The 19,994-nt window shown below is 42.1% G+C and overlaps 1 protein-coding gene across 1 annotated transcript in view; it reads right to left on the reverse strand.

Moving 5' to 3' along the window:
- LOC146042958 (tyrosine-protein phosphatase non-receptor type 11-like) overlaps positions 1 to 19,994 on the reverse strand; it is a 103,645-nt gene that overhangs the window by 34,416 nt on the left and 49,235 nt on the right. Inside the window, exon 3 of the mRNA XM_083163260.1 lies at positions 3,104 to 3,298. Coding sequence (XP_083019386.1) covers positions 3,104 to 3,298 — 195 coding nt within the window. The remainder of the gene's footprint in view (positions 1 to 3,103; positions 3,299 to 19,994) is intronic.

The raw sequence follows: 19,994 nt of genomic DNA on the forward strand, positions 1-19,994 counted from the left end.
AAAACCTACAGGCCCACAACACGCTGGGGAATTCACAGATGCATCTGCTGTAAAGACCGTACACTGAATTCCCAAGAAGATGCAGGGAGGTAATGACACACTGGCTTCAATACCCAAAGCATGATGGGTAAAGGGAACTTAAGGGGGCATACACACGGGTGATGTGTGCTAAGCAATTTGGGCTAAGTGATTTCCCTTGAGCTTCCTGTGTCTAGATCTCCCTTACACGATGGGGGTCATTCTGGTTGATTCACGCGGATGCAAATTCGCACCATTGCGAGTCAACCAGAACCCAATGGTGGTGCGACACCCCATCCATTCGCAGCCTGTGGGTGAACACCCACATCATTTGATGATGTGGAACGTGCGCGCATATCATAAGTGAATCTCGGGTCACTTATATTTGTGTGCAGCCTCGGGAGGAAGTGGGTGGGCAGCTGACAAGCTGTGATGTCAGCTGCCCGCCCCCGACGCCACGGCCCGATTACCATGGGAACGCCCAGCGTTTACATGAGAACGCACAAAAAACGCTGAGCGTTCCCACAGGCACGACTATCTGCCACCCCACAACCCCCAGGCGCGTGCACCCGGCGTATGCACATTCCCAGAAATCCGGCTGCGCATGCACCCAAAATCGGTCTCCGTGCAAACGAATGCTGGCCGCGACCAGACCAGAATAAGCTCCAATGGGGCAGAAGTATGAAGCCTTAACAAGAGATAAATGCAAGGGTGATAAGGAGAGATAAACGTCCAGCCAATCACCTGCTAACTGCCATGTTACAGACTGTGTTTGAAAAAAGTCAGTAAGGAGCTGATTGGCTGGACGTTTATCTCTCCTTATCACCCTTGCGTTTATCTCTTGTTAAGGCTTAATACATCTGCCCCAATTGTGTGCTAAGCGATCTGTGCTAGCCCCTGTGTGTTCAATGCACTTGCTAGGCAATCTGACTAAATATCTAGTACATGTACGAAGTATCTGAGCTGGTGATGGCTACGTGCGGGACCACACATTGCCAACGCTATGGGCCTATAATTAAATTTCTAAGCCACCGAGACAGACCTCTTAGAAAATAGGCAAAAATCGCCTTGTGTGTATGCCTCCTTACACATACTCTGTGATAAATGCACATGTGGAATTCTTGGTTTTCAGGACTTCTATTTAGAACATATGTTGAGCGTTCTAAATGCACTTCCGACATTATAGGACACCATAGGACAGTGGTTCAGATACCAAACATTCTTAAATCATGGTGACTTGGACTATCAGCATTTGTTTTTTTTCACAGCACCCCAATGCCAAAACATAATATTGAGAAATTCAGATATTTCTTCTTTTTTAATTAAACAGTGCTTACACGGCCATATTTTATTTTGGCACCTGCCAGCACTATTTTCGCTCATCACCTTGACCATAAATGTCATTTGGTCCTGGACCGCTACCCCTGGGCAAACCTGCAAATGTCCCAAAACCACCATTTTGGGAACCACTTCTACAGGACAAATAAAGTATTCCACAAACTTTTATGGTTCCTTAATGCTAATACTTGGTAGGGTCCACACTCCCTTTCCTGTCTGATGCCATTGGCTCCTATATGCAAATAAGGGGGTGGAGACTAGTTAGGAAGCATTTTTGCTGCACACAAAAAAAAAATTGGTGTATCAGACCTTACCCGATGGGTCACAGTAAGGTCACCCCTTACTGTGAGCAGTTTCCATACACTGGTCCAGTCCATACAACTTCAGGACCACTAAGGGACTAAGATGGGTACATACTAAGGACTTATTGAGCGAATTGGTCGATTCTGATGGATCAGAACGACAAAATATTCAAATTGTCCAGGGTGTATGCTCCTGTACATTGTCAGCATCATCCCCTCCGTCAGCGGCGCGACGACGCAGGCAGGAAGATGGAAGACACTACTAGTTAGGGCCATGCTGCAGACATCGGTAAATGCAGTTACAGCTCCCCCACCAGGACTCATTGCCTGCAATGTCGCTGGGTATACACATCTAGAATGTACCCAGCATTACATAGATGCATATTACAGTCTTACTGCAGAGCAGCTGTAAAAGGAATACAATTGTCCTCTGAGGCCAAGTTGTAAAGCTAAAGCTGGCCATACATCTACAGATCTATTGTCAGATTGGGCTTATTGGAACAAAAACCTTGTAATATCTGAATGACTGTTTTTGGCAGTTTTCCAGCATTTTAAAGCAAATGGTCAACTGTCATTTGCTCTCATCCATTACCAGGATTTTGTTCCAACCTGACAATCAAAATGTGCGAGTATAGCCTCACCCGTATACCTAAAGCTAGGTTATTTTAAAACATCACAGACTAAGCTCAAAGTCTTTTACACTGAATTTGGCACAATGTGTTCCCTTCATCATTAACAGAAGTATGCCGCAGCCATTGGTGAGGCATCATCCCTAAGAAAATTGAAATTTTGAAACATTTTGGAATCTGATAAACTATTAAGTGTAAATTGGCTGTTACATGGCTGTTCTGCAGGAGCTGTAACAGGAGTAACTGCATACAGACACGTGCGCCAACATGGCATCCTTCATATCTTACAGTACTTCCAGCACGCTGGCTGTGAACACTTTGGGGGCTGTGAACACTTTGGGGGCTGTGACCGGGAGCTATTCAAGTGTTTTGGGCGCCCATCACATATTTCTGCTCGAACCCTCGTCAGGCAGGGGCAGAAATCTGCCCAAAGTAGAACTTCTTGATGTAAGAATTCACCTGCTATGGCTAGGATGCGGCTGATTGTCCATACAAATGAATAACGCCCATCAATTTCGAGGTGTGCTGCAGGTACACAAAACAATTGAATTCCCCCCCTTAGAGAGGTAAATTTACCAAATCCTCTAAAAATGAGCACAATTTACTCTTTTTCTATTTATCCATTTGAAAAGTTTTTGACTAGGGTTGCCTTAAACAAATGCAGATATTCTAGGGTGCCCTGGTCAAGAAAGTTTGGGAACCACTGGCAAAGGGGGAAAAAAAAAAGTGTTAAATACCAATTATGTCCACCAGATGGCAGTAGTGTGCAAAGAAAAATTATTATTGCACGGTATTTAAGTCCATTGTTTCGCTCACCTCTCCGATGTTGGATCCTGGGAGTTCAGGGGGTATTTCAGCTCTATTACATCTCCGTTTTTCTCACGCAGAAGCCCGTGCTGCTCCGTGTAATACTGCACCAGCTCAGCAAGTGTAGCAAATGTCTCTCCACCGTACAAGTCGTAGAAATCACCGGTGTTTTGGATTTTGATGTGTGTGACTTCGTCATGCCTCCTGCAAAAAATAAAACAACGTTATCAGAGATTGCAAAGGTTGGGGACAACAGTTGGAGGGGTCAGGCAAAAAAAAAATCATCATCAACTGAATTACAATGACAGGGTCTAGAACATTTTTCTAATATAAAAAAAATGAGCAATACAACCATTTTTTATTTGGGTGTAGTCTGAAATTGCATCCTTATTAGATACTTTGGATTCAGACATGACTTAACGAAAGTCACTGAAGTTTTATTTTTCATGATTACTTATTTATCAATATATCATAATTATTACTTATTTATCAATATCTCATTACTTATTTATCAATATCTAATATCTCAAACATCCACTTGTATTTGGTCGCATGGAGGAAAATATCATTTGATGTTGCACACCACTGAATCATTTTTCCTCCGTTCATGGATCAAAGTCTATTATTTTATCCTGGACGGAGATGGACCAAAAAGAGGTTTAAAAATCCAGACAGCACTGAAGACCCCACACATAGTGTTGTAGTACGCTGGCCGAGAGTCAGCAATTGGCTGCAATGTTACAACGCAGTGGTTCTCAACCTCGGTCCTCAAGTACCCCCCCAACAGTGCATGTTTTCCAGGTAGCCACACAGAATCACAAATTAAATAATTAGCTCCACCTGTAGATCTTCTAAAATGTGTCAGTAAATAATGAGTGCACCTGCTGGGTGACCAGGAAAACGTGCACTGTTTGGGGTACTTGAGGACCGAGGCTGAGAAGAGTTGCTATAGAAAGCACAGTACATAGCAGAGAAATGACAGGTTTCCGCTGCTGTAACGGGTCCCAGCTGGTGCCCCACCAAAGTTAGCTTTGGGCTACCAAGAGCCGCGAGCTTCAGATGGATGCAGGTATGGAGGGAGGGCAATGCACACAGGGGGTATATGCTTCTGCCACCACAGTGCATTTCATAGGATTTGTTAAACTTAAAAAAAAAATTACGCACATTTTTAGATATACAGTGAATCTAAAAATAACACCACAAAGCCAGAAATAGCTTTTTCTGCCATTAATGTAATGTTTTTAGGAAGTGGAAATAAAAACACCCTACTACACCACAGTTCTGGCATAAGCGCTAACAGTTGCACCTTTCGCTTTTATTACAGCAGTGAGCCTCCAAGACTTCTGCCATTCTATCCCATTATTTCCTGCAAACACCTTTGAGGCCCAAACACCCGTTTTAAAGGTCATGCCATGTGTTTTCAATAAGATAAAAGGTCTGGTCTGAGCCATTCTAAGAGCTTGGACATTCATTTTAAGAAGCCACATCCTGGGGGGGACTTGGGATATGTGCCTTGCATATGGTGCATCCTCTTCATCTTTTGCAGAGACCTACAGGCCAGACAGAAAAAAAGGCTTGCCTTGCTCTCAGAAGACTGGAAGAAGAATTCATACATGATTTGTGACTGTTTGACTGCATTGGTTTTGTAAAGTAAAGAGGATATTGGATTTCTTTTTGTGAGAAATGGCTTCCATCTTGCTACCAATGCTCACACAGGAGTCTGTGGTCACATGCTGTGGATAGACCAATTACTGCCAGGACTTTCTACATTCAACAATAAAAACTAAGGAAATCCTACAGGAACGGCTGATTTTTCTTGATAGCAGATGTATACAAATTACCTACAAAAACAACTCCGGACCAATTTTGAAGGATACTGAAAAAAGTTTTGGGTTTCAATTCTGTTTTGCACTAAAAAAAACCAAAACGGTAGAAACCGGACTGATCTTTATCTTTATTTGGCAGCACGGGTGGTGTAATGGTTAGCATTACTGCCTCACAGCGCTGAGGTCATGGGTTGAATACCCACCATGGCCCTAACTGTGCGGAGTTTGTATATTCTCCCCGTGCTTGCGTGGGTTTCCTCCGGGTACTCCGGTTTCCTCCCACAATCCAAAAATATACAGGTAGGTTAACTGGCTTCCAACAAAATTAACCCTAGAATGTCTGTGTGTGCGTGTAACATGTGGTAGGGAATATAGATTGTAAGCTCCACTGGGGCAGGGACTGATGTGAATGTTCAAGTATACTCTGTAAAGTGGTCATCTAAAATTATATATATATATATATATATATATATATATATATATATATATATATATATATATATATATATATATATAAAAAACTAGATTAAAAAGTCAAAAAAACTCTTTATGAAAAAATGTACATTTGTAAAAATATTAGCCTCAGATAATTTTTAGTTTGTTATGTTATAGCCATTACAAAATGGAATAATCCCCCCCCCCCTCTCACAATTCTACACAAAATACTCCATAATGACAACGCCAAAATAGTTTTTTGGAGATTTTTGCATATTTATTCAAAATTTAAAAAACAACTAAGAAATCACATATACAAAAGTATTCACAGCCTTTGCTCAATACTTTGTTGATGCAAAGAGATATACTTTATATATAACGATCAACTTTCCCATTGTCGACCTAACGACCTTAGCCATGTTGACCGATTTCGGGCGTCGGCCTTCAGTGGTCAATCCTATGATCCATACTCCCCATGGAATGGGACAGTATAAAAATGTAATCTGCAACCACAATATAAAATAAAAATTTTAACATTAACAAAATAAATTCATATTACTACATCTGTAGTTTCCATGCAGATTTAATATAACATGGTTACTAATTAACTGGAGGTACGGGAAGAATGCGACTCAACCTTATCCAACATTCAGGCCCGCTCACACGGTAAATATGTATAATGCCAACAGAAGTAATTGCACAGCGCTGATGAATTTGTGATAACATAGTTTAATCACATTTTGAAACAGAAGCTAGAGATAACCTGGCCCAAATGGGAATACAGGCTTGTGGGACAAATAAACACTTGAGACGTAAGGAAGTGCGGAGAAAAGCCGGGTACACCGGATCGATGTCGGGAAGTTTTGCCATTTCAAAACGACAAATCCCGCTCACACGGTAAATATGTATAATGCCAACAGAAGTAATTGCACAGCGCTGATGAATTTGTGATAACATAGTTTAATCACATTTTGAAACAGAAGCTAGAGATAACCTGGCCCAAATGGGAATACAGGCTTGTGGGACAAATAAACACTTGAGACGTAAGGAAGTGCGGAGAAAAGCCGGGTACACCGGATCGATGTCGGGAAGTTTTGCCATTTCAAAACGACAAATCCCGATCACTAGCAACAGACACTAGGGGTGATGTTAACCATAGAAACCAATCAGACAGTCTATCATGTCCTAGATGCAACAGAAAAATAAAAGACCAAATCTGATTGGTTGCGGTGGGCAACATTTATTTTTAGAAGCTTTAATACATTTACCGCTAGGTTTGATGTGCTGCACGGAGAACTAGTCTGTGGAGTAAGTGGGAGGAGCTGTTGCCAGGCTAGAAAGTCCATGCTCAAACAAACTGGGGCTAGGATTCCTTAGTGGAGGGTTTAGAGAAACCAGAGATTAGCATTTAGGATGGTAAGCGTTTAGCCTGGCCAACAGTAGGTCAGCTGTTTTAAGACATCAGAAAGGGATACGGCCATACACACGCAGATTTATCTTCAGATCTGGCTAGTTGAAACAAAAACATGGTTATGGATGAGAGCAAATGACAGTTGACCAAGGTGCTTTTTAATATCTTTATTGGTGATATTGCAAATGGAATTGAGGGTAAAATGTGCCTTTTTGCAGATGACACAAAGGTATGCAACAGGGTAGACACACCAGGAGGGGTAAAAGAAATGATCGAGGATCTAGGCAGATTAGAGAAATGGTCAAGAGAATGGCAACTACAGTTTAATGCCAAAAAACGCAAAATCATGCACTTGGGTCTCAGAAATCCAAAGACTCAATATAGTATAAATGGCACTATAATGGAAACTACTGAGGAAGAGAGGGATCTAGGTGTCACTATTTCAGGGGACTTAAAAGCAGGTAGGCAATGTAACAAAGCAATGAAGAAGGCAAGTCAGATGCTTGGTTGCATAGGGAGAGGTATCAGCAGTAGAAAGAAAGAAGTAATAATGTCACTGTATAGGTCATTGGTACGACCTCACCTAGAGTATTGTGTTCAGTTCTGGAGGCCATATCTCCAGAAGGATATAAATACATTAGAGACTGTACAAAGAAGAGCAACTAAAATGGTGCATGGCCTACATCACAAAACGTACCAGGAAAGACTAAAAGATCTTAATATGTATACTTTAGAGCAGAGAAGGGAAAGGGGGGACATGAGAGAAACTTTCACATATATCAAGGGCTTTAACAAGGTACAGGTGGGAGACATTCTTCACAGGAAGAGGAGCAACAGAACACGAGGACATGCACTGACACTAGAGGGAGGAAGGTGCAGGGGAAATTCGAGGAAGAATTACTTCACAGAAAGAGTAGTAGATAAGTGGAATAGCCTCCCAACAGAGGTGGTAGACGCAAATACAGTAGTACAATTTTAACATGCTTGGGATAAGCATATTGATATCCTTACAAAAATATAAGGATCAAATATGGTTTGAGCCCCATTACCATATGGGAACGCCCAGTGTTTCACGGGCATTCTCGTGGTAATTAAGCCGTGACGAATGAAGGGGGTGGGCAGCTGACATTACCGGGTGTCAGCTGCCCGCCCCCCCCCCCCCCCACACACACACACACACAACCCCCCAAATGTGCATGTATATGCAAGGTTGCTCAGATCAACCTTTTATATATGCATGCACGCACCACATCTTTCGATGGTCAGTGACCATCGAAATATGTGGGCATTCCCCCCTGGCCTGTGAATGGTTATTACTGTTTAACATCCATTCGCATGCCCCGAGTGCAAATCGCCCTTGCGAATGGGGGGTGCCAGCCAACCATTTGCAAGGAGGGGTTTGGTGGTCTCGCATGGCCGCAAATTTGTAGCCTTGCGAATCAACCAGAAAAACGCCCTCTGTGTATACATCAAAGTAGCGCAAAACCAGCAGAGCATCATTTTCCTTTACATCATAATGTGACTGCTGTAAATTTCACAACTGCAGAAGAAAGAAGAAACGTGCGGTAAAAATGAAATACTAATCCCTTCATTCAAGACTGACCAAACAAGTCTGTGCTGTGCCCGAGGTTACATCTTTCACCAGTTCAATGTAAATCGGCCCAAACTAAAAGAACTGGTAAATAACTAGCATTTCTCAAGGTTACAAATCACCTGGCACCATAAGAACTGCACCACTGTTACAGTCTTTATATACCTACGCCAAAGGGACATTTGAAACTCTACGACAATGGAAAAATGTACAGATTTTACTAAGATAGATAACAGAGATGACAACCCTGGTGGAAACACTGGTTTTCCCTTTATGCCTCCAGAAGGGCACACGTTTAGCTGGTGGGGTGGCTCCATCCAGAAGGAGATGTGAAATATATCCCAACAAGGACACAGGAAGTGCTAGATTTACACATATAGGTGACTTACATATTATCCCATGATGGTAAGAGAACAGAGAACTATGGTCCAATATGTACAAGGATGGCTCAGAGAACTGAGGATGTACAGGTCTCTTTACCCTCTACCACACCAGAGACCTCTCTCATACAACTTAACAGCATAGGTTCCCATAAAAAAATGTAGGGGTAGATGTAGGAAGCAGTGATAAGGGAAAAGTGATAAAGCGCCTGGTACTTTATCACCGGCCAATAAGCTCCTGAATGTTTAGTTACAGGCTGGGTTTAAAAAGGGACAGTTAGTAGCGGATTGGCCAGTAATAAAGTACCAGGCACAATATCACTTCTCCCTTATCACTGCTTCACACATCTACCCCACATAACCATGACAACAGCGATGGTAATAACTGTAGCCATAGTCAGAATAATACAGGTTGACTTTCCCATATTAAAAATGCTGGATACCAGCTTCAGATTATTCTGTATTTCGAAATATTTGCATACCGTAATGAGATATCTTGCGAATAGGACCCAAGTGTAAGTATGGAATGCATTTATAGGCTTCGTATACACCTGATGCACACAGCCTCAAGGTCATTTTATACAGTTTTTATAATCATTCTGTGCCTTCTATGAGGATTGTGTATATTGAACATCAGAAGGCAAAAGGTTTAAAGTTGAACACACCTAAAGATTCATCTGTCTGGTGGAAACATAAGTATAGTAATGTATGGGAGCAGATAATCTACCATATGTTTACAAACCATGGAAAAAACGGACAATGGTTGTTCAGAAAACTTCATTAAATCCATTTGATTTAAACAAATTTAAGTGAACAAAATAGTTTTTGTCTGTATTCCACAGTTAGAAACATAGAATTTGACGGCAGATAAGAACCACTTGGCCCATCTAGTCTGCCCCTTTTTTAAACATGTTACCTCAAACCATATTTGATCCTTATTTTTTTTTGTAAGGATATCAATATGCCTATCCCAAGCATGGTTAAATTTTACTACTGTGTTTGCCTCTACCACCTTTGATGGGAGGCTATTCCACTTATCTACTACTCTTTCTGTGAAGTAATTCTTCCTCAAATTTCCCCTGAATCTTCCTCCCTCTAGTTTCAGTGCATGTCCTCGTGTCCTTCCTGTGAAGGTCTCTCTCCTGTACCTTGTTAAAACCCTTGATATATTTGAAAGTTTCTATCATGTCCCCCATTTCCCTTCTCTGCTCTAAAGTATACATATTAAGATCTTTTAGTCTTTCCTGGTACGTTTTGTGATGTAGGCCATGCACCATTTTAGTTGCCCTTCTTTGTACAGTCTCTAATGTATTTATATCCTTCTGGAGATATGGCCTCCAGAACTGAACACAGTACTCTAGGTGAGGTCGTACCAATGACATTGGCATTATTACTTCTTTCTTTCTACTGCTGATACCTCTCCCTATGCAACCAAGCATCTGGACTAGCCTTCTTCATTGCTTTGTTACATTGCCTACCTGCCTTTAAGTCCCCTGAAATAGTGACACCTAGATCCCTCTCTTCCTCAGTAGTTTCCATTATAGTGCCATTTATTCTATATTTAGTCTTTGGATTTCTGAGACCCAAGTGCATGATTTTGCATTTTTTCAGCATTAAACTGTAGTTGCCATGTTCTTGACCATTCCTCTAATTTACCTAGATCCTCAATCATTTGTTTTACCCCTACGGGTGTGTCTACCCTGTTGCATACCTTTGTGTCATCTGCAAAAAGGCACATTTTACCCTCAATTCCATTTGCAATATCACCAATAAAGATATTAAAAAGCACCGGTCCAAGTACAGATCCCTAGGGTACTCCACTTGTAACCTTTCCCTCCTTTGACTGTACTCCGTTTACTACAATTCGCTGTTTTTTGTCCTGCAACCACGCTCTTATCCATTCAACTATCTTAGAATCTAATCCCAAGCTTTCAATTTTATTTAACAGTCTGCGATGTGGGACAGTGTTAAAAGCCTTACTAAAGTCTACATAAGCTACATCTACAGCCCCACCAGTTTGGGAGCAAATGGTTGATTGTTGCACCTTTACTTTACCAGATGTATGTACCCATCAGACAGATAAATCTAAAGGTCTGTACCCAGCTTTACGGTCTCCGTTGCCCTGTTCATAAATATAAATGAACAATGTGTGTGTGTGTGTGCGTATGTGTGTGCGTGTATTGATGATCCACAAGAACTCTTTAATGCTTTAACTAATCATTCTCAAACTTCTACCATATCATCTTAAGGGACAATCTAAGTTCGAAGATGGGTTAAATCGGACCAGCCCTTAAGGGTGCTGTCAGAAAAATCCATGCTATTTCTGTTATTTTCATGCATTGTGATATGTCGTTGGAAAGCTTATGACTTTCTGAATGCAACACAATAAACAGACTCACTTAAGTGGACCCTTAAAGGCCTTTAAGATTCCATTAAATGAAAAACATTTCCATGTCACAAAACTTTTGACAAACTGAAATGATTAAGCGACTCATCGGCAGAGTGGTCTGAATAGAACACTATAGATATCGTTGTGAAATCCATGTGAGATAGATCCCCACTTTTTCTCTTGATTATTCGCTTACTCATTGAGGGTTTCCAGAATCTTCTGTACCTGCTGTAGCAGCTCCTGCCCTGCTGTGGTTGGGAAGGGAAGGTGGATAGATGGAGACTTGCTCTGGCTGCTGCAGCAGCTCCTGCCCTGCTGTGGTTGGAAAGGGAAGGTGGATAGTTGGAGACTTGCTCTGGCTGCAGCAGCAGCTTCTGCCCTGCTGTGGCTGGGAAGGGAAGGTGGATAGATGGAGACTTGCTCTGGCTGCTGCAGCAGCTCCTGCCCTGCTGTGGTTGGGAAAGGGAAGGTGGATAGATGGAGACTTGCTCTGGCTGCTGCAGCAGCTCCTGCCCTGCTGTGGTTGGGAAGGTGGATGGTTGGAGACCTGCTCTGGCTGCTGCAGCAGCTCCTGCCCTGCTGTGGTTGGGAAGGGAAGGTGGATGGTTGGAGACCTGCTCTGGCTGCTGCAGCAGCTTTTGCCCTGCTGTGGTTGGGAAGGGAAGGTGGATAGATGGAGACTTGCTCTGGCTGCTGCAGCAGCTCCTGCCCTGCTGTGGTTGGGAAGGGAAGGTTGAGAGTTGGAGACTTGCTGTGTCTGCTGCAGCAGCTTCTGCCCTGCTGTGGTTGGGAAGGGAAGGTGGAGAGTTGGAGACTTGCTGTGTCTGCTGCTTCTGCTCTGCTGTGGTTAGGTAGGGTAGGTGGAACAAGAATTGCATAAAATAAACTTTTCGCCCATCCGTTGGACTGGCCTTAAAGGTGCCCTTACATGGTGTGATGTGAGCTCCCGTGGGCACCCCATCGTACAGCTCCTGCTTTTTGAACTAGCTGCGGATTCCATCGCGATGCGATCTAGTTCAAAACGCACGGAAATATTGTACTGTGTATGGTCACCTAAAGACCTTAGTTCTGTAATAGTAGCATTAGTAATCATTATTTATGATTAGATTTAATGGAAGGAGAAATACGATGACACGGTTGTCTGGCTTCCCATCTGAAATCATACACATTATGGCTGACAAATGAGGAGATGCACAATCATAACTATAACAGGAAAATCCCTCCAGTCCAGAAGTCAGGGATTGAAAGGGTTACTGTAACTAGTGCTGGCTGTCCGACTTTTCTCTGGCTACCTGCCATGTTCTTTAGTACTTGGATATGTCCCTTAATATTAGGCAGAAGGCTGCCAGACATGTCAGCTGGTATTAGATATGGGCTTGCCAGACACGTGTCCGCTGCTATTAGATCACAATTACAAATACTCCAACAACACCTGGATCAGATCTCCTCCGGACTACATAACTATCAGACACTAGAACTACACCATCAATGTGGTTATATTTGGGAAAGTAGCAGAGAACTTTCTGCAGTATATTGTTGGGATTTCAGCAAAACTTCAAAAACAGATCACCCGCGATCGCTGATTGAATTCTCCCCAAAGAGCTGGCACTTACCACAGCTCATCAGGGAGTGGTGTGTGGACACCGTAAGTCGCGAGAACTAGCAGCATTCTCTGACATAAGCGTGGTCTACTCTACAGCTCCGGGAACTCCTCCCGCGGTGCTAGTCATACTGCGCTGAATTAACGGACCCCATTATATGATAAGGGTTGTGTGTAGCCGTTATTTTTCAATCCATGAAGTTTTTTTGTTGTTGTTTGCTTTAATTCTTAAGAGGAATTCAGTTAGCTGTGGCAATTTACCATGGGCTCATTGAACCCGTGGGGTTATTCAATTAACAGGCTTTTTTGTAGACATTAAAAAAAAAAAAAAACATTCCCCAACTTACATATATAAAAAAAAAAAAAAAACGGTTTTCGGGTGCGGTGACCATGTTAAAATATAGATCCGGGAATTTATTGCTAATTTTCGGGGCCAACTATAATTTACCGGGTGATAAAAATGGCTATAATTGAGATAGGATTCAGGAGGCTTTCCTATAGACTATAAATAAAAGATGGCTGCTTAAATTGTGATAAAAAAAAAAAAATTAAATATATAATAATAATAATAATAATATTATAGTAATTAGCACCGTATTTCTGGTCTTAAGAACTAGTCGCCTAGAAAAATCCTTACTTAGTTACTTTAAAGTGTTATTATCTTGTTAAGCGGATGTAATTAAATCCATTGTACACTGTCCCCTTGCAAAAAAATAAGTAGATGGCATGCAATGAGATCCGGTGTGCCATATTGTTATAAGGTTAGAATATATATATATATATTTATTTAAATGAAAAGAAATTCCTGTGTATTTCACTCTATAGACAGAGCTATTATGGGGGTTATCTGTTCTGTACTGCACAGCGATAGTGATCGAGCGCCATGGAATAGGTTTTCCCTCACCACCCTGAGTTCATCACTCCCGACGGCATTGCCAAAGGGTTCTGGCAGGAAGAGAATCCCTCTTTGTGCCCAGACAAAAGCTGCAATTGTACAGGACTGTGACATACGCAGACAGTTGCTTTAGTGATGAAGAGGTTAAGGGCACAAAGGGGAAAATGGCAACACAGGGGAAGCTTTGTATGAAGTCTGGGTTTATAAGCAGCAAAGATGTATTACAAGGGCTATGAGCAGATTGCGACTTTTGCAGAGAAACAGAAGAGCTTCTTATTGGCTGCCACTTTTAAAAACTCATAAAGGTTCAACTCCTTTCACCCATAAAGCCTGGTGTACTATAACTATGCCATATATCAAAACTGTCGGAAGACACTAGGGGGCGCCCAATGGAGTTAGTCAAATGTAGCTCCATTCGGGTTCATCTTGCTGTTGGTGTTGGCATTTCAGCTTGGACCCCCCCGACAATCCACATTTTCGCTGACATGCCCACTTTGACAATTGGCAGAAGGAACATTGATTTCCGCCTGTCGCGTTGCAGAGGAGCCGACCGAGAACGGCCCAGGATTCCGACTGTCGGGACTCTGATAGTCGGAATCCTACATTGACAAATAAATGTACATAGATTGATTAATAATGGTGGGATGGTCTATAAATTAATAAATATGTATATTGAAATAAAAACAAATAAAGTAGCCGGTTAATCATCGCACAATAGCATACATGGGGTCACCACAGGTTTCATTTATGGCACACGTAGTCCCTCTATTGATGGCATTAAATTCAAATGAATGAAATGAGTGTGGCAATTGGTAATGGAAGTCTCGCCGCTGGAGGAGTTCGTTATTTAGTGGGCTGCTGGATGTGTGGGATGGTGCGGATACTTGGGTGATAGTATTCAGTCCGCTGGAGTAGCCAACAACCCGGGTAACCGCACAATGATACAGCTGACAGCATGTGCCGCCAGAGGAAATAAATCCACCTGGAGGGTTGGACACTTGGATGCGGTGTTCTATGAATGAAACCCGACTCCACAAATAGTTGGTAATAAAGTCGAGCACATCAGGGGGTGAAGCTTGGGAGCCGGTTGCTGAGATAGAACCCCTCACCGATGAGTTTCGCTGGTGTATTGCAGCTTTTTCAAGGTGGTTGGCAGCTATAACTCAGCCGGTATAGATAACCAGATAATTATCAATCAGGCACAGGTGTGTAATTAGGCAATCCTACACATTGATTACACTAACTATATTATAAAATTTACAAGAGTAGATATAGAAGACAAATCCATTATTTACTTTATTCATAAAATTGTGTTTTGAGTATTAGAAAGTCAGCGTTCGTAATCCTATTAAAGTGCTAGATGAGGATGGCTCTATCTGTATATTTAATATAGCATGTTCTATTGAGAACTGTGTTAACAACCAGCGCTGCTTCCACACCTATTGCTTGTATTTTGTATCACCCAGGGGTGCCTAACTATACACCCCACCTAAAGAAGCTACTCTTTCAGGCGCCTGAATATACCATTCGGTAAATTGGTTTTCCGCAGATTTACGTTCACCCTGCCTGATTGTCCAATAAAAAGCCGCAGTAAGCAGGGCTTTCCGCTCTGATTGTGGCTGAGGCAAAGGGGTTAAACGATATCTACAGGAACTTATACTGGAATCTATGAGTTAACACACGTTAGCAATGGATTTACCATGCACGGCAAAGCGCTTATAATTGGATCGCTCCAGTCATAAAAAGCCAAAAGCTATAATCCTTTTTTCTAATGCGGTAAGTATTGAGCCTTATTAAATCTGGAACAAAAAGTTAAATAAAAAATAAATATTACATAAAACGAACAAAGTATGGACTGTTTTATTCACTTATGGAGCAAAATGGTTTAACACTAAATTTGTCAGAATTTAGTCAGCGCGTGAGTCTCCGTCATTCAGTGACCAGTGTGTTCCTCAAAAAGCAATGATTCAATGAAATGTTTATGGTTACTGTTAATCAATGCTCCGGCTTAGAGGAATGTTGCTGCAGACAGAACTTCTTCAATTTATGGATGTTGGTGGGCTTTCTTGCATGAACGCCCTGTTTCAGGGGCCACCACAAAAATATTATTGGGTTGAATTTTTAAAATTGAATTTAACATTTTTTTTTATTGTAGAAAGACTTGTTTGTTTAGGCTCACTGACACCCGGACATAATAACAGCCTGTAATGACAAAATAAATAAAATAATGCCAGAGAGGCAGGGTGCATTTTGACCTTTAAAAATCGGGCAGGGCTCAGCGCCCCGCTAAAACAGCCTAGCGGGAACACTAGACCCAGGCTGTGTCATTCGGACATTTGGGACCAAAAATATTTTGAAAAACCTTCCTAGTGACAATCTAATGCTTGGTCGACCTTCCAACACTGTCAACCATAGTCATTTCGACAAATTTCTGGTGTTGACCTTCAATGGTCAACCTAATGTATGTCAAGCTTCACGGAGTCCCCTATGACCCATACATAGAGAGCATCATTTCTATAATATAAATATATATATATATATATATATTCTGTCTACAGGGGAGCTGCTCTTATTTATTACCAATTTCTTATATAGCGCACACATATTCCGCAGCACTGTACAGAGAACATTGGAACGTTCACATCAGTCCCTGCCCCAGTGGAGCTTACAATCTATATTCCCTACCACATGTACACGCACACACAGACATTCTAGGGTTAATTTTTGTTGGTAAGCCAATTAACCTGCCAGTATATTTTTGGAGGGGAGGAAACCGGAGGAAACCCACGCAAGTACGGGGAGAATATACAAACTCCGCACAGTTAGGGCCATGGTGGGAATGGAACCTATGACCCCAGTACTGTGAGGCAGTAATGCTAACCGTTACACTGACCGTACTGCCCCTCTTTATAACATAGGTGAGAGGATAGAATTGCATCTGCCTAAAGTGATGCAATCAGACCCAACATTACATTAAACACATTTCCAAGTGGTGACCACAGGGAGATTTATACAGAGTTACCACCAGGATCTCCGCCAATGTGCTCAGTATACACAAAGAAATCAATTTCACATACCGAATTGTTAACAAGTAATTTCAAAGAGAACTAAAATGAAGACATACAGTTCTTCTGTATGAATCATGGTGTTAAAATGTTCAATGAAACCCTGACTTTCAGCTTCACCTTTGTTAAAAATAAAGTGTGATGGGGCATTTCCTCTCCCACACAGCAGAAGACACTACCCACAGTTAATAGGTGATGATTAAAAGGCTGCTGATAATCCACAATTTAAACGTAATGACTGACGAGTTGCTGGGCGTGAAAGATGTAAGCACAAGAAGGCAAAGAGCAGACAAGCATGGTCACATGCTACCGTTACTTTTACCTACAGCTCCTCCTAAGTACACTTTCTATTCTACCGGATGTATAGAAGACAAAAACAAGATACAAGACCGTACCAAATGCCGCCGGCTTCTCAGGAGCTTGTGGTTTACATAAAGGAGTACAAGACTACAGGAGTGGAGTAAGGTCACTATGGACATCATTGATGGTGCCTCAGTACTTTGGTCTACATGGCATATGCTGGACAAACCTCAAACAAGAATATTGCGTGGGTCTATTGGCCATCCAACATCCATTTCTGCAGTGCCATTACAATACATCACTTCTCTATGGTAAATGATTAATATGGTAAGTGTCCGAACTACAATTAAAAAGGAGCTGGAACGAACCACAGGGCAAAGTATCGTAATGACCTGAATCAGCATCAGCCTTTTGACGCCATATTGGATGATCCTCAGATTGCACAGTATTAAGTAGGTCAGATATGGGCAAGAAAATCGACAGACTAATAAGCCCTTTTGCACAGCCATCAAGGTATTGTGCAGTGATATAAGCCAGGTCAAGCGACACCACATTTCAACTCTAGTAGTCAACAGGGTTGGGGACATAGGTTTAATGCGGTCACTGTCGTCAATGAGCTGGATTGGGCCAGCAGTCTAAAAGGGGTACAATATGAGAATGCAATACTTGCCATTCAGCAGCTGATCATATAACAAGTACATTACAGTAAGTGAATAGGAGGGGGGGGGGGGTATCAGTGCCTAATACCATCTTTCCACCAAAGTTCCATATCCTACCTGGCTTCACAGTTACCCAGATCAGACCGGGTGTAACCGTGTTGACTTTTGTTGAACAAGAACCGTTTACCACTGAACCACAACCCAGGTTAACCCAGCAATAACCAAGTTTATTGCGGCAATTAGAAAAAGGGGTATACATTTGGGCAGAAAAGTATGGGTTTCATGCTTTTATACGGATAAGGTTATTTACTTAAAAATGCATTTGATTCCGTCAATATTCACACTGGAAGAAAGCAGAAGTCGGGCGACTCGGGAGTCATCTCCTACTGATTAACTACACTGTGCAGATTTCAGAGTTAATATCTGACTAACCACACGGTCTACAATGAAAGGGTTAAAATACTACATTATGTATTAACCGGCACAGGAAAACCACCCACATAACATGCATGCAAGGCTGCACAAACAGATTTGTTTGCATAATGGAGCAGAGTGGGAAATAGATCAAACAACAATCTATAAAAGATAGATATTTGACTTCCGCCTGCTACCTGTGAATATCGGTCACGTCTCTCACATGGAAACGGGGAGCCAAATTCACCCCCCCCCCCCCCCCCCCAAAAAAAAAGAAAAAAAAAAAAAGAGGATACGCTAAAGATAAGGGTGATATCGGCTTCAGACCCCTGACCGCGATACTAAAGTGGAGGCACTTAACCAATGGGACAAAATTTAAATAGTATTCAGTGACAGTGCTGTGGCATCTTCCGCCTCAGTGAAGTCTTTTCATGCTAGTGAAGTAATTCAGCCTATAAGATCAACCCGAGTGTGCGTCACACACACATTGTGAGAGGGAAAGAGATTATATATATATAAACAAATTCTTTCTATGTAGCAAAGCCGTAAACAGCAAAGTCACAAAGCAAGTGGGCCAGCAACACCAAGTTAGTTTCTAGTGGCTTTTTAATGCAACATCAGCCAGAAGTATCCATCAAACAATTCCCCTTGTATAAATGGGGACAAACAGCATAACAGTCAACGATACCGTTTCGGTGTACAGAGCACCTTCATCCTGGACTGCTCAACTACCAACTGACACAGACTGGCTATATATAGGGCTGTACAACGTGGTTCAGCCATTGAACAAAAATCAAACACACCTGTAATGTGTCATCAATCATTACCTGCAAGCCGGTGGTGGTTAGTGTTCGCTCTGTGGAAGTCCATATATGGTACTTCCGTTACTGCGCACAGGGAACATTACCCTGGATGTGTAGCGCCCGTGACACGCAGCGTGAACTGTCTGACACGCATTACATCATCGCGTGCACCGCGCTCCAGGAGCAGGAGGTTACTGCTCCGTGGCGCGTGACGTCAGCGCGTCTAACGGGTAACAGAAACAAGACGGGAGTATAACTCCTGACGTCTGGCCCGCAACGTGGAGCGCATAGCGCTATCTATCAGTGCGGAAGTGTCTGCATAACGCTGGGCTCAGCGTGTATAAATTGCAGATCTATGTGTACACATGGGGCAATATAAGAGAGAGCACTATAGACACCGGCCTGTAGAATACATATTGCGTGCAAAAGCAAAAAAGGAGAGAGATGGGTGAAAAAATATACAGTAGATAAATCTATAAAAATCATTAATAAACAAAAAAAGAAAAAATTGATGAAAAAATATATATAATGAAAAGAATAAAAATGGTAAACAAATAAAATTAAAATTTAAAAAAGACAAAACCTGAAAAATACTCTATAATGCAGAAAGAATGAGGTCAATGTAAAAAACAATAAAGAATCAATGAAAAGAAGTCCAAAAATAGACAAAAATTGCTGATCAGCAATTGTTATTTTAGACTCCTCCCATCACTCTGCGCCTCCACAATGCTGCCATGTATGTGCTGTCTGCTGACTACACGTGTGATGTGATGGGCTATGGTAGATCAGACTCCTCCCATCACTCTGTGCCTCCACAATGCTGCCATGTATGTGCTGTCTGCTGACCACACATGTGATGTGATGGGTTATAGTATATCAGACTCCTCCCATCACTCTGCCTCCACAATGCTGCCATGTATGTGCTGTCTGCTGACTGACTACACATGTGATGTGATGGGTTATGGTATATCAGACTCCTCCCATCACTCTGTGCCTCCACAATGCTGCCATGTATGTGCTGTCTGCTGACTACACATGTGATGTGATGGGTTATGGTATATCAGACTCCTCCCATCACTCTGTGCCCCCACAATGCTGCCATGTATGTGCTGCCTGCTGACTACACATGTGA

This window comes from Crinia signifera, chromosome 19 (assembly GCF_055691185.1).
Source record: "Crinia signifera chromosome 19, ASM5569118v1, whole genome shotgun sequence".
Taxonomy (NCBI): Eukaryota; Metazoa; Chordata; class Amphibia; order Anura; family Myobatrachidae; genus Crinia; species Crinia signifera.